At 44.2% G+C, this 14,616-nt stretch overlaps 1 protein-coding gene across 2 annotated transcripts in view; it reads left to right on the forward strand.

Moving 5' to 3' along the window:
• The first annotated feature begins 1,275 nt into the window (after positions 1 to 1,275).
• Positions 1,276 to 14,616, forward strand: part of Sh3rf1 (SH3 domain containing ring finger 1) — a 163,218-nt gene continuing 149,877 nt past the window's right edge. For both annotated transcript variants that reach the window (XM_004640243.2, XM_023700099.1), the window contains exon 1: positions 1,276 to 1,808. In XM_004640243.2, the coding sequence (XP_004640300.1) occupies positions 1,416 to 1,808 (393 nt within the window). In that variant the 5' untranslated portion in view covers positions 1,276 to 1,415. The remainder of the gene's footprint in view (positions 1,809 to 14,616) is intronic.

A 14,616-nucleotide genomic window follows, 5' to 3' on the forward strand; every position in this document is an offset into this window, starting at 1 on the left:
GGACCTGCGGGGACGGCGCCCGCGGCCTCCCGGGGCTTCCTGCTTGGACTCCGCGCAGCCCTGGGGATGGCTCGGTCTCTGCGGACGCCCGCCTCCTCCCCGCGGGATGATCGATCGGTCTGCCGTGCACTTTGGGGGCTGAGTTTCACAACTTAAGGCTGCGTGTTTATTTTTTAAGTCCTTAAAAACTTCCAGTAGTCGTGTGGGGGAATTTCTGCCCTCGGCCTGACCTGAAGGGGGGGCGGCGATGCGGCTGGGGGGTGAGCTCTCTATTCCGGACCCATCCGGTCCCAGCCGCAGCTCGGGACCCTGCAGTGCTCGCGGCCGCGACACCTGGCTCCGGGGTGTGTCTGCGGCGAGCGCCCGCCGCGCCCGCTGCGGGGTCTGAGTACCTGAGCTCGGCTGCGTGCGAGAGGGGCGCGGAGCTCCCCACCCCGACTTAGTCAAGAACAGCTGTTCGTGCTGCCATCCTGCCTTGTCGCCCCTTCTCCCTAGGCATTCACGTTTCCATTTATTTGGGTGATGGTGATGGGTGGGTGGGTGGGGAGTGTTGCCGTAAGTGGTTTAAATGCGTTTTCCTGAATGGCCCCGTTTTCATATTATGCTCACAGTGTTCCGTCCAGCGTTCCATTGTCGAGTTCTTTAGTGATCATTTTGCACGATTTTCTGAATGAGATCCAGGCAGGCAGCTCAGAAATCCATTTCAGAGTTTGTCAACCGCTGCTGTGAAAAGTGCCATTATGTTTTAGTCCTTTTCAAGCAAACCTTTAGTTGTACCCTTCAGAATTGTCAACCTTTTTAGTTGGATAAGATGAAACAGTTCTGGTTTTAAGACAGAAGAGAAACATACGCATTAATATCGGATCCTTTACCACAGGATCACCCAAAGCAGAGTTTCCTAAACCATAACGTAGTTTAAAAATTGAGAACTTTAAAAGCAGTTTCAGGTGGAGGAAACTTTCAGTTGCTTCTGTTCAGCTTCTTCTAGGAGGATTTTTTTTTTTTTTTTTTAAGGCACTATCAGAGCTGAAAACATTTTTTTAAAATGCATTTCGTAAATCCTGTTTATTGCAGGAATCTTGTATAGTAGTTGATAGCTACTTCTCTGCCCTGAGCTTCTGGATATCTTAAGGGATTAATTATGAGTTATTTTAAAAGCCTGTTTGTTTTTTAATTGTTGACTTTGGAGTTTAGAAACCACATTCCAAAGCAGAGCTACAGTGAGCAGAGGAAGCTTTTTGGTTCCTTCTTTCTCTGTGAACTTTTCCCCCAGATAACTAACACTAATTTCCCTTCTTCCTCCTTTTCCCCTTGTGTCCAGGACAAAGTCTGAGATGGATGTTACATGAATCATTTAAGGACTGCACACAACTATGACCATTTCTGAAGTCCTTTTCTCAGTAAAATAGATCAAGATGGATGAATCTGCCTTGTTGGATCTTTTGGAGTGTCCCGTGTGTCTAGAACGCCTCGATGCCTCTGCAAAGGTCTTGCCTTGCCAGCACACGTTTTGCAAACGATGTTTGCTGGGGATTGTAGGCTCGCGGAACGAACTCAGATGCCCGGAGTGCAGGACTCTGGTCGGCTCAGGTGTGGAGGAGCTTCCCAGTAACATCCTGCTCGTCAGACTTCTTGATGGCATCAAGCAGAGGCCCTGGAAACCGGGCCCTGGTGGGGGCAGTGGGACCAACTGCACAAATGCGTTAAGGGCTCAGGGCAGCACTGTGGCTAATTGTAGTGCAAAAGATCTGCAGAGCTCCCAGGGTGGACAGCAGCCTCGGGTGCAAGCCTGGAGCCCCCCAGTGAGGGTGAGTAGCCTGCGGAGGCAGACTGGGGAATGAAGGTGGTGATGACCACATTTTTATCTGTATTTTTTAGGTTTATATTTTCTAAATCAGCTCATTACTAAAGAAGCCACACCTCCAGGACAGATAGAGGATTATACTTCACAGTCTTTTTGTTTTGTGTTTTGGAATGAGATCGCCTGTAAATAATACATTTTGAAAAATATATGTCTTAATTTTTAAATTCAGTCTCTATTGTCTTTAAAGACATTTTGGGGGACAGTGTTTATTCAATGAGATGTAAAACAGCAGTTCTTCCCATTTTAAAATGGAAATTTGATATGGTTTTACCCTTTTGATAGGGTTTGCAGAGTCATAATTATGTGTGTATTGGTACATATGTGTATGTATGTTGTAAATATATGTGTGTGGGTAAATCACACACAGGAAATCAAGCCTTAATTTTCACATTGTTTAGTGTCATTCTAATGGTTTTATGAATGCACAGCACAGAATTTACTGGTTGGAGGAATTCTTAACAAATCATGGCCACAGGTAGCAGAGTTTCGTTGCTGTAGCAACAGACGGCTCTGAGGACTATGCTGAAACATCTGGCTTTATGTTGAGCTGCACAGAGAGTGAAATGCAATAGTTCCATCAAAATGATTTTTCTTAGGGTTTGGGCTAAAATAATTTTGGATGAAGTTAAATATTTGCGCAGTTACTACAATTTATATTTCTAGAAGGTAGGATATTCCAAATACATATGAACTATTGTGTGATGATGGTCCCCTAATAAGACAGGGGTGGGCATCAGATGATGAAAAGGATTTCCTATTTGTTGAAGAAGCAGTTTTGATAATTAGCCAAACCATGAAGGTTTATGAGAACTTTTTTTCAAATATTCATTGTATAAACAACTGATTTCTTTCACTTAATATCAAACTACCTCCTGGGATTGCATATTGGTATGAAGTTACAGACGTGGATATCAGACAGCTGTAATAGAGTACAGTGCCCTTAAATCCTTCAGTACATCTTTTGCAAGTGATATAATGTATTTACATCACTAAATGTACAGTATCCAAAGCATTCTAATAGGTAGGAAACCGTATTACTAGAAAAGGGTTTAATCACTAGGCTCTTTGGTTTCTATTGATGCCTTCTTAATTTTTTTTAAAGATAGAAGTTTGTATTAGAGCGATTTTCATTATTTGAAGCTCCCTTGTGAAGCTGATCTGCTTAGGACTTCTCTTAGGTTTCTTTAATAGTATTTGCTGGTTCCTTGATGACTATATGTGGATTTAGGAATATTTTAACCCCAGAACTAGAAATCAACTTGGTAATTTCTAGAGCACTGACTGCACCCAGATCTGCACCTTAATGAAGGGGTAGATTTTTATCTCTGGAGAAGTTTTGTTTCCCAATTACTTTGACTAGGGAAAGCTTAGCTTCTGGCTATGCACAGGAGCTTTAGTTGCTGGTGCAGCACCTTACCTGCTGTGAGGAATGTATTGAATGTTTGATCACTGATAAGAGGAGAGAGGCTCAAGCTTTCAACTTGAGTTTTAAGCTCCATCCCCTTCCTTACCTCCCCCTTCTTTGCTGGGGACTGAACCCAGAGTTCCCACTGGGGTACATCTCTGTTCCTTTTTCTTTTTTATTTTAAGACAAGATCTCTAAGTTGCTAAATTGCCAAGCTGTGCTTGAACTTGGTGGTTCTCCTGCCTTACACTCCAGAGTGCTGGGCCTACAGGCATGTGGCACCATGCCTGGCTTATTTTCTTTCTGACAGAAAGAGACTCCCCCCGCCCCCCAGGGATTGAACTCAGGACCCTGCGCTTGCCAGGCAGGTGCTTATTCTACTAAGCCCTGGACCCTAAAGGAGTGACATGGAGGATGGAAAAATTCTGACTCTTCACCAGGCTTACTGGAAGAAGTAAAAGAAGTATCAACACGGAAATTGTGCTTTCTAAGAGATATCCACTTACCCATCCAGCAGTCAATTTTTTTTTTTGCAGAACTGGGGATTGAACTCAGGCCCTTGCATTTGCCAGGGAGGCACTTATTCTACTGAGCCATCTCCCTGGCTCCGAAAGGGACCATTTGATGCTGATTTTTTTTTTTAAAAATCTGAACTGTTAAGCTCCTAAAATAACTAGTTGGCAAGTTATTTCAATTTTGATCCTGTTGGCATTTTTCTGGTTTACCTGATTTTCCTAATTTGCTTCTTCTTTACTTTTTGGCATGAGAAAAATTACTTGCCAAGAGGCTCAACGAACTTGAGCCTTAATAATTTGGTTAATTTAGTTGACGTGGATCAAGCAGGAGATATGGCTGTTACTTAGCAGAGCGTGGAGGTGGGGACAGAAACATCCAAGAAATAAAACAACTCAATAGTCTTAAGTCAAAGCAAATGAGGTGATTATCTAGAAAAGAATTGCTTTTCTTAGGGGCTGGGGAGATAGCTCAATAGAATAAGTGCTTGCCTGGCAAGTACAAGATCCTGAGTTCAATCCCCAGTTCTGCAAAAAAAAAAAAAAAAAAAAAGACTCTAATAAAACATTAAAAAAAAAAAGAACTGCTTTTCTTTTCCTAGTTTCTCATTAGCATTGACTAGTACCTTCGGCTTGTAAGTGTTCCGAATGACCAAGGCTACGCATCAGCAAGCCCCTGAAACATAAATATATCTCTGGAACATACTCCTTTTAGAAGTAAGAAATCTGTAACATGTGGCCACATGGTGGTTGCAATGCGCTCCTCTGGACACTTCCCTCAGGTGACTATAATAAATCCCAAACATGCATCCTCCTCCCTTAGACGTTCTGACACAGGCAAGTGGCACAGTGAGCCTGTTTCCACATGTTGTGCAAAGCTGAAAGTGATAACATGTGGAATGTTGCTCGAGTTTACTGGTTATGTTCTATTTTACATTAGGTTGTGGCCATGTGGCTTCCTCATGCTGGGGGGAGATTGGATGTTATCAGCAGATTTGAACATTGCCAATGTGTGACACATCTTGTTTCCAGAATTTTAGTGTTTCCTGCCTAATAGGAGAAAGGAAAGAGTAAGGGTTGGGTTGGAGTCAGCCTGGTATCTGCCAGTTCTTTCCCTCAGATGAAGAAGTCCTGTTGGTTTTTGACTACAGTAGGAAGAGCTACAAGCAAAGGGAAATCAAAACTAATTTTCAGTGGATTAAAAAAAGTATCTGAAGATTATGTCTATCTAAAAATATATATATTTTATACATTATAAATATATGTTAATGAGCTGGAAAACATGTTTAGTTTCTATAGAATTGTGATCTAATGTGTCTGTCCATCTAACTATCATTACTGCCTCCACCTCAAAATGAATTTATTCAGGAAAAATGTATCATTAGATGGCTAATTTACAGTCCATTTGTTCCTTTAACGGGTGCTTATTAGGCACTTACTGTGTGCATGATTCCACACTAGCTGTTGGATAGATAATGATGGACAGACCAGATGCACATTCTGCTCAGCAACTTTGGAGTATGTGGTCAGTTTCGTGGGAGAGTCATTACTAACTTAGTAGAGGGCAGGTATGTAATTAAATATGACCTGTTCTGTGGCAGAGTAGGGGAGAGGACAGGAGAAGGAATTGTTTAATGTGCATGTGTCCCTAAAAAATCTTCCTTGAGGGTAGATGTTTGAATTAAAATCTTAAGAGTGAAATGATACTTACTAGATAGAGGCTGGGCCAGGAGGGGGCAGAAGGGAAGTGTAGTCCAAAGACCCTGACCTACAACAGGAGGTGGTTTGCTTCCTGGAAAGAGGTGACGGAAGGTGGGCATGACTAGCTCCTGGAGCGGTGACCTAAGATGAGGCTAGAGGATGGATGATACACAAGGCGTTAAGAACTACAGGTATAGCCATGTGGGCTTTAGAGTTGGATGGTAAGTGCTCTGCACTTGGGATTGGAAAGATGAGGCTCGTTGGCCAGGACTGAACTGATTAGCTGCTCTGTAGAACAGATAGAGATTGGAGCTTGGGGTCACATGATTGAGAGGAAAGATAGGAAGGGGGAGAGGTGAAATGCTCTTTTCCTCGCAGATGTCATGAGTGCTGTCATGCCCTCAGCCACAGTCGCGCCTCCCTGCTCTCCCATTTCTGTTACCGACTGTTACGGACTGATTTCAAAATTCTTCTTGGGAAGTGTTAACCCTAGTAACTCAGCAGTGGCTCTCTTAGGAGATCGGGCCTTTAAAGAGTCGGTTAGGGGACAGCCAGGGCCTACTCCAGTACGACTGGTACCCTTGTAAGAAGGACACAGAGACATCGGGGAAGACCGTGTGAAGACACATGGAGAAGATAGTTATGTATAAGCCAATGAGAGAGGTATTGAAGAAACAAAACTTGCCAGCTCCTTCAGTTGGATTCTTTGGGCTTTTAGACCAGAAATAGATTCCCGCTGTTGATGCCGTCCGGTTCGTGATTATGGCATGTGACCAGGCCAGCCCCTGAAGGGACTTTTTGGTTCACTGCCAATGCTCCCAGTCTCAGTTTCCTCCAAACCTGCAGTGCTCCGGCTCACTGTGTCCCTCCTGCTCAGGAAGAGCACCTTCCAGTCGTGCAGGCTCAACCCCACCCCCTCAACTGCTCGAATCATCTGGTGTAATTTCATGAAATAGACAAGGATGTGATAAGAAGAGTGAGGTTTATCTGACTATACACAGGAAGGGAGGACTCTTACTCTGTTCTTATCCTGAACACATCAGACTCCTCTGTAACTGGAGTCTGGAGAGGCTTTGGCAGGACTTACTGGTGTCTGGCATTACTCAAAGGAAAGATAGCAGAAAGGGAACTGAAAATGTGTCGGGGGTGAACAGGATGACTGAGTTGCCCCAGTAAGACTGGAAAGGTACAGCCAGCTGTGGATCACACCTTGGTTGTCGTGGACATCCAAAGGCAGACCAGTGTCAGTGAAGATCTTTCAGGCAGACCAGTGTCAGTGGAGATCTTTCAGACTCAGTTCTGTGCTACGATCTTCGCTATGCTAGGGCAAGGGTGACATTAGTGCCTATTTCTGTTATAAAAAAAAGCTGACACACCGGGGAAGTAAATGCACAAGAAACAGCACAGAAGGCAGGACACCAGGAACACAAATGTGGGTAGAAGGTAGAGAACAGGCCTGTGTGGAGTAGGTGCTGGGCTGTGTGCGCAGTCAGAGTGGATTCTGTAGTCAGGACGGACACCTAGTGTGTGTGGAAGGTTCGGTGCACTAATGGCCCGAGGAATTGTCGGCTTCATAGATGGGGTCTAGGGTCTGCATTACCTCACCCTGGACCCAAGTGCGACATTATTGTGGTTTGGATGAAGGGGCTGTTTTGATGATTCAGAATGGCTGAATTGCAGTAGAGAAGGTTTGGATTTTTTTTTTTTTTTCAACAATTGTGGCAGATACTCTTGATCTTGTATTTTATTCATCATTTTATCCTTGACCCCTGCTCCAGGTCTCATGTTTGCTGCATTCCCAACCTTTAAATTGTTACTAAATCAGGCTCAATGTGAGGCTCTGGATCCTCCCTCCTTTTTTTTTTTTTTTTTGGTTGGTGCCTGGGGGTCAAGTCCAGCCCTCACAATCCCTATGCTAGGTTCTGTCACTGAGCTGCCTCCGCAGCCCTGGGCCCTGGAATCTTGAATGGGGGTGGAAGCAGGGAAGAGGAAAGGACTATTTGTATCATACTCTAACTGGTCCTTTAAAAGGAGAAATGCTAGCCAATGGTGCATGCCTATAATCCCAGCTACTCTTGGGCAGCTGAAGCAGGAGAATCACGAGTTTGACGAGTTTGAGGCCAGCCTGGAAAACTTCTTGTGAGACTCTGTCTTAGAATAAAATCACTCAGTGAATAAAAAGAGCTGGAGATGTAGGATGAAATCTTCTTGTGTCAGAGCATATCTGCCTCATGAACAAGCCCGTTCATATGTAACACACATATAGAGAAGTGCCACCCTAGAAGGACTGTGCTTCGTGATTCCCAAAATGACTTGTATTTTCCTTTCTATATTTAAAAGTAATCAAGTTCATGGTAAGACATCTAATTGAAAAAAGGATATAAAGGAGAAAGTCTTTATCTCTAATCCTAGGGGTGACTACTGGGGAAATGTGCTTTGTGTTTCCTGAAAAGAAATTTTTGTTTTGCTATGTTTTGGTTTTTTTGAGACAGGGTTTTGCTATGTAGTGCAGTCTGGCCTTGTACTCACTTAAGTAGCTCAGGCTGGCATCAAACTCATGGTGGTCGTCCTGCCTCCACCTCCCGAGTGCTGGGATTACAGGAGTGCACCACCATGCCCAGCAAAAATATTTACTAGAAATGGAATCATATCATCATGCTAGTGTGCTGTTTGAGGTTTTCTGTGTAGTGATATAATTTGTATACCTTTCCATATCTAGCCACTTCGACCTGCAGGAAGGCGCTATACATTATTCTTATTTATGGCTGGAGGAAGGGTGGCTAGAAGACTCAGGAGCATGCCCCGTTCTCCTAGCAGTATGCAGTGAGCTGGGATTCCGCCCTGGACTGTGATTCAAATGCTTTCTTCCTGTACGCACACTGTCTTTCAGCAGCAGAGATTCTCACACTGTCCCTGTGTCCTCAGGCTGCTTTCTGCTGGGGAAAGTTTTCTCAGTTATTCTCTTTCCTCTGTCTGCCCTTACTACCTAGGGGTGTGTTTTCTGTTTTTTTTTTTTTTTAAATAGACAAAAAGAAGACACTTAAAAGCTCTTTTACAGAGATAATGGGCCAGGAGCACTTCCCCAGCCTGGTGGCCTCACCAGTGTGCTGGAGAGGTCAGAAGTCCACCTGCTTCCGACACTTAGGAGAGCCATCAGCTGGGCCTCCTGTGTGCAGCCTAGGGCCACGTCCTGAGGAGCCAGCGCTGCTTGGGGATGGGGGCGGGGTGGCCTCCAGAGGTGCAGCGTTGAATGAGTAGAATGCTGTAGCCTGCACAGGTTTCACCACTCAAAAAAGCCTCACTGAATAAAGGAGTGTAGAAAGCAGATGCTGGTCACTATGTCATTGAAGCCTTCACCTGTTTTTTTTTTTTTCTGTTTTCTCCACAATCTGTAAATGTAGGGCTAATACTTGTTTCACCTGTTAATAGATTGTCTTGTAGATAAATGCAATAATTGATATGTAAGTATTTTTGGTGAGTGTAAAATCTGTAAATGGATGTAGTATTATCATTACAAAATCAAAATTAGTCTTACAGAGGAGTATAAAATTTCTATTTTGGGTGGTGAGAAATCAAGTCATTGAAATGATGCAGTGATCTACGTGGCTGCAGTGTGTGGCTATAGAGTGGCAGGAGAGGGTATGTGAGCTCGGGTCTTTGGTCCCCTGGATGCGGTAAACAACCCTGTGACTGTCCCTTCCCCACCAGCCCCGGGGTTACTTTGCTCATTTTCCCCATTGGCAGTGTGCTTCATGATGGGACTCATTCTGAAGAACATACCGCCGGGTGACTGTCATTGTGAGGATGCAGTGGAGAGTACTTACACAACCTGCCGTGGTGTAGGGCGGTCACCTGGAGTGACCTCTGGTTTCATCGAGAAACTCAAGCTGGAGAGGCGGTGCACACCTGTAATCCTAGCCAGCTGGGAGGTCAGGGGTGGGCATGGGGTCCCAACTTAGATCCAGGGCAGCAAGCAGAGTACCTTGGTGAGGCCTGGCCTTAAATGAAGCATTTTTTCAAAAGAGCTTTTTTTTTTTTTTTTTTTTTTTAAGGAGCTGTAGCTCTGGTTGAAGGCCCTGGGTTCCATCTCTGGCACAAAATAAATAAATGAACAAAACGAAAATGGTAAACATGGTGTATTTGAGGCTGCTGCCAGTGTAATGTGGCATGCTGATCTATATTAAACTGTGAGGAAAAAAGAACACTAAAGTAATGACAAAAAAAATGACAAAAGTATAGCAAAGACATGAACTGGTCATAAGTCAGCATCACTGTCAAGTTTTAGGTATTGTATGAAATAGCAGATGACTGTTTGCTGTGGGCCAGCGTCACCACAAACACGTGAATTGTGTTGGCACTGCCGTATTACAGTTTTGACGTCCTCGGCAGAAGGACTTTCAGCTCCCTGTTTTCCGATGGGACCACCGCCGTCTATGCAGTCTGACCTTGACAGACTCGAGGTGGCATGTGACTGGTACTCACTGTTAGCACAGCCTTCTCTTAAAAACTGCCTCACCTCTGATGGTAGCCTCTCCGCCCTCACCCTGGCTTCTGCATCCCCAGGGTGGAACTTCTAGTTTGCTTCCTTTCCTGTCCCTCAGCCACCTCACATGGCCTTGTCCTGCGCCTGGGGTCTGAACTTTCCGACTGCCTCCGAGGGGAGCAGGGAAGTTGTGACAGCAAAGGGGAAAGGACAGCTGAGCGCCTGGGCTCTTCTGCTGTCTTCTGGAGCTGCTTCTTCAGACTGCGCTTTTGCCCCATACTAAGTTGATGGTTTCAGTGGAGGGAAAGAATCAAATCGTAGCCACAAAAGACGCCTGGGAGAAGAGGCAGCTCCCAGCACGCTTTGCAGCCTCCATGCCTCAGCTCTAACTCCTGCCCGGAAGAAGGCCTGCTTTCTTCCAGTCTTGGCACACTGTCCCTCCATTTATTAATCTAGCCCCTCCCCAGGCTACTGCTTAACATGTAGCAAACCTGAGCAAACACCAAGCAAACCTAAGACAAGTGAAAACTTGTTTATTTTAAGGTCAAAATAACTGACTTTGTACTTCTGTGGCAGGATCCTTCCTAAGGCTCTGTAATAGTGTAGCAGGCAGATACGCAGAGTAGAGTGAGATACAGGTATGCCGGAAACATTACTCACAGCAGTGTAGTAGTAGAGCAAGGAGCGCAGCGGGCAGGTTTTACTAACATAGCAGACTAGTGTAGTGAGGTGTTCTTGCAGCAGGAATACTGTATGGCCAGGAGGCCCCGTGTGTTTGGAACTCAGAACCCCCTCTCCAAGCTTTTAGCATAAGAGTATCTGTATTTCCTATACCTTGTTTTGCACTTTTTTTCAGTGACAACCTTAAGAAGAGAAGTTCTCCCGCAGCCCCCATTTCTGCGGTCCTCAGTCCTTCCCAGCCCGTGTGCCTGCCAGTGCCTACTCTAGGGGGTGGTGGCAGTTGCTGCATGAATGGTGACATATGGGAGGCTGTGTAAACAGCCATTTTAAAGATAGACGTGTGAGTGGGCTCTTTGGGGGTAGCTGGGAAGGGAAAGAGGTGCCGCCTCAGATGGTTGACAGTAGCGGTTAAATAGTAGATTATTCGCTTTGTGCAACATGGAAGAAGTGAGCAGTGGAAGGATGTGTGACTGAATTTTTAAGTTATATTAAATGCAGTGCAGGAAAGCAGGGGCTGTCAGGTTTGAACGTTTTTCTGTTCGCCTCAGGAAGTGAATTGCTTTTTTTTTTTTTGCAAGAAAAAATTTCTTTCAAAACACTGCATTTTCATTGTTTATAGTTCAGGAATGAATGAGCAAGAGTGAAGTTCTAGTATTTCACAAGGTAATGAGTGGTCCTAAGCAATGAAGAATTATACAGAAACGTCCTTATTTACCGTGTTCAAGTTGCATATGTAGCTTTCATTTAGGTGAGGCATCTCCACAGTTGTACAGTAGCAGTAGAGGAAGAGGATCAGGGTGGAAGGCACAAACAGCTCTCATATTTGTATGGTGTGCCTGGAAAGATGTTGAAGTCCTAATGCTTGAAAGTTGAAATTAGATATGTTGCAAGGAGATTTAATTTTTGTAGAGCTAAAAATATTCTTGTGTCACTTATTATGTAACTGGTTTTTAAAGATCTTTAGTACTTTAAAAGTTCTTAAAAACAAATGCATAGATTAAACATATATATATATATATATACACATATATAAACACATATATATATAGATAGATATATAGTCAGGCCTTAAATTTTTATTTTCTCGGTGTGTTCAAGGTGACAGTTAACAAATTTTTCCTCTTTTCTCCATTATTAAACTTACGATTTGAGCACCGTGTTCGATAAGTTACTCCAAGCGCTTTATATAGTCTTATCTCAGCACCACAGTTGATCATGGGAGGGGAGCTCAAGTCTACAAAGATAAATGTTTCTGCTAGTCCTAGTTATTTTCATGCAGTCTTAATTGTACTAGTACTAGCATTTTTGTTTTAAGTCTTATAAAACAGGTCCAGAATATTGGCGGATATTAAAGGTGTTAAAACTGTTGCACAAAGACCAAGATGCTGCCACATCTGAAATGTTGGTTGAATGGCACCGTCATGGCACAGTCTGAAATGTTTACATACTGCCTGCTTCAAGAAAGCGCAGATCTGACATCAGGAAATTACTGCGTCTTGTTGTAGGAGGCGTGAAAATGTATGAAGTTGAGGTTTGAAAGAATGCAAAGACATATTTTCCAGTCTTGGCTTTGTGAAGTCAGGCAAGTGTGGTCTCCTTTAGAGGCCAGTTTCCTAGTTTCATAAAGTGAAGTTTGCCCAAGTTGCTTTGCAGCCCTGAAATTTTATGCATAGCCACCCTCACAAATGTCAGCTTTGATACTGAACGTTTATTTTTTGTTAATACTTATTTTATTTATTTATTTGATACAGGATCTTACTTCGCAGTTCAGATTCATAGTGATCTGCTGTTTCAGCCTCCCCCGTGCTGGGATTACAGGCATGTGCCACCACTATCGGTTTCAGGGTCAGCGTGGCATATGGTACCGGGGATTGAACCCTGGGTCCTTGTACTTGTCAGGCAGGCACTTAGGCCGCCAAGCTATCTCCCCAGCCCTGATACTGAGCATTTAGAACAGACTAAGGTTGGTGTTTTGATACCATCTTGATATGATGACACAACGTGTGCCTCTTCTAGTCACCCAGGGGCCGCAGGAACGTGCCCCTGTCCCCATGCTAGGGACTTTCAGAGGAACCTTTAGATAATCTGTGTGTTTAGAGGAAGATGGAGGCAAAAGGTGAAAACAGTTCAAGGAGCTTGTTTTAGGATGGAACTCTAGGTGTGACAGGGGTGCCTGGTAGGTATAATCTGGCTATAGTGAGCTACTGCTTTTTTGCTTGAATATTGTCCTTACATAGAATTGTCATGTCATATGGAATTCCAGCAATTAGATCCTAATAGGCTGTTGCACTGAGGGTTCTGTTTCTAACACATGCATCTTGGAGAGACATTCAAAGCATGGCAGAAGGTAGTTGAGTTTCTTTGGGGTTAGATGGGCCTGGATGGGGCAGTGCCAGCAGAGGGTTCTGCAGTGATGGCATTTAATGCATCCTGTGCTGGGACACTTTTGAGAGAGAGGGATGTTTCTGATAGTAGTCAACAGGAGTAAGTAAACCAAATAGGGTTGAATAGGGTCATATAGTCCCCGGCTAGGAGCAGTGTGAGTGAGCCCAGGGCACAGGAAAAGCCTTCCTCAAGAGAAGGAGAGATGAGATGCCAGAGAACACAAAATCTTTTCATACAATTTCAGAGGAAATGAAGAGGCATTAGCTTCTTCTCTGAGTGCTTCTTTTTGTGTACCTATGGTTCCTGGGAGACAGAAAATGTGATATAGAGAAAAGAGTGGATTTAGTGCCAGGCAGAACTCCTCCACTCCTTGTTATCTGTGGGATTCTTGGGCAGGCTGCTTCCTTTGCTTGATCGCTTTACTTGCAAAATGATGACGGATCTGCCTTGTAGGTCTGTGAGAGGATGAGATGAGGAACCCTCTGTGCTTAGGACTTCAAAGTTGCTCAGTAAACATCTGTGTTCTGTTTCTAAAAATTAGAAATTTTAATACCATATTAAGGTTCTATTGTAAAATAAATTCTGTGTGTGTATGTGTGTGGCAGTTGGGGATGCTCCTGCTAATGTAATTAAACAGCATTTATAATGATAACATAGGATATACTGTTTCACCATCAACTTAAATGTTAGGTGCCTAAGTGGTGTGCAGCCTGTGGGCACAGATGACACTGAGTAAATAGTCTACTCAGTCTACCACTGGCGTGTGGCACTGGTTGCACTTGCTTCTGTGGGCCTCATCTGTTACAGGAGATCCTAAGTAGCATGGTCTCTAGTACCACTTTCTTGTGTCCTGCAGGTTTCAGTCCACCATCACTTGGTCCTGTTGTTTTGGGCCCCTGGTGGCATAGTGCATCATTGTAGGAGTGCGGTACCGGGGGTCTGTTGGCCTCACAGAAGCTGAGAAGTAAAGGGAGAGAGGGGTCCACATCCCAGCATGCCTTCAGGAGCATTCCTCCATGGCCACCTCTTCAGTAGGCTCCACCTTTTAAAGGTTCCACTGCCTCCCAATGATGCCCCACGCTGGAGGCCAGCTCTTCAACACACAGGCCTTTGGAGGCCATGCAAGACCAATCTGCAGCAGTGTCTAAGGTTCTGTACGGGAAACTTGTGCTCTGCTGTGCTGTCCTAGATTTTTAAGATGCATGTCAGAAAAGACTGGGGTGCCTCTACATGGCCTTTTGTGTGCCACTGTTGTATGCATGTGCGTGTGCACACCACACACACAGTGTATGAAAGATAGTGACTGTGCACACGTGTATGTGTTGTGTCTCCACTTGTGAGTGATTTTTGTTTGCCTTTCTCACTCTTCTCCCCACTTCCATAGCATTAAGTTGCTTAAATGTTACAGTCAGTTTGTCCATGTTTGGAATGTTTTTGTGTCTCTTATCTAGAGCAACTGATTGCCTTTTTTATGGGACTAGAACATTTCTAGGCCTAATTGCATATATAAACAAATGCATTTAAATAGCTGATAACATTCTGAGGAAGTTTGGAAATGGCAGCAGCAGTGAAGTGCTTTTTATCC

The sequence above is a fragment of the Octodon degus genome, unplaced genomic scaffold (assembly GCF_000260255.1).
Source record: "Octodon degus isolate 3935 unplaced genomic scaffold, OctDeg1.0 scaffold00121, whole genome shotgun sequence".
NCBI classification, from domain to species: Eukaryota; Metazoa; Chordata; class Mammalia; order Rodentia; family Octodontidae; genus Octodon; species Octodon degus.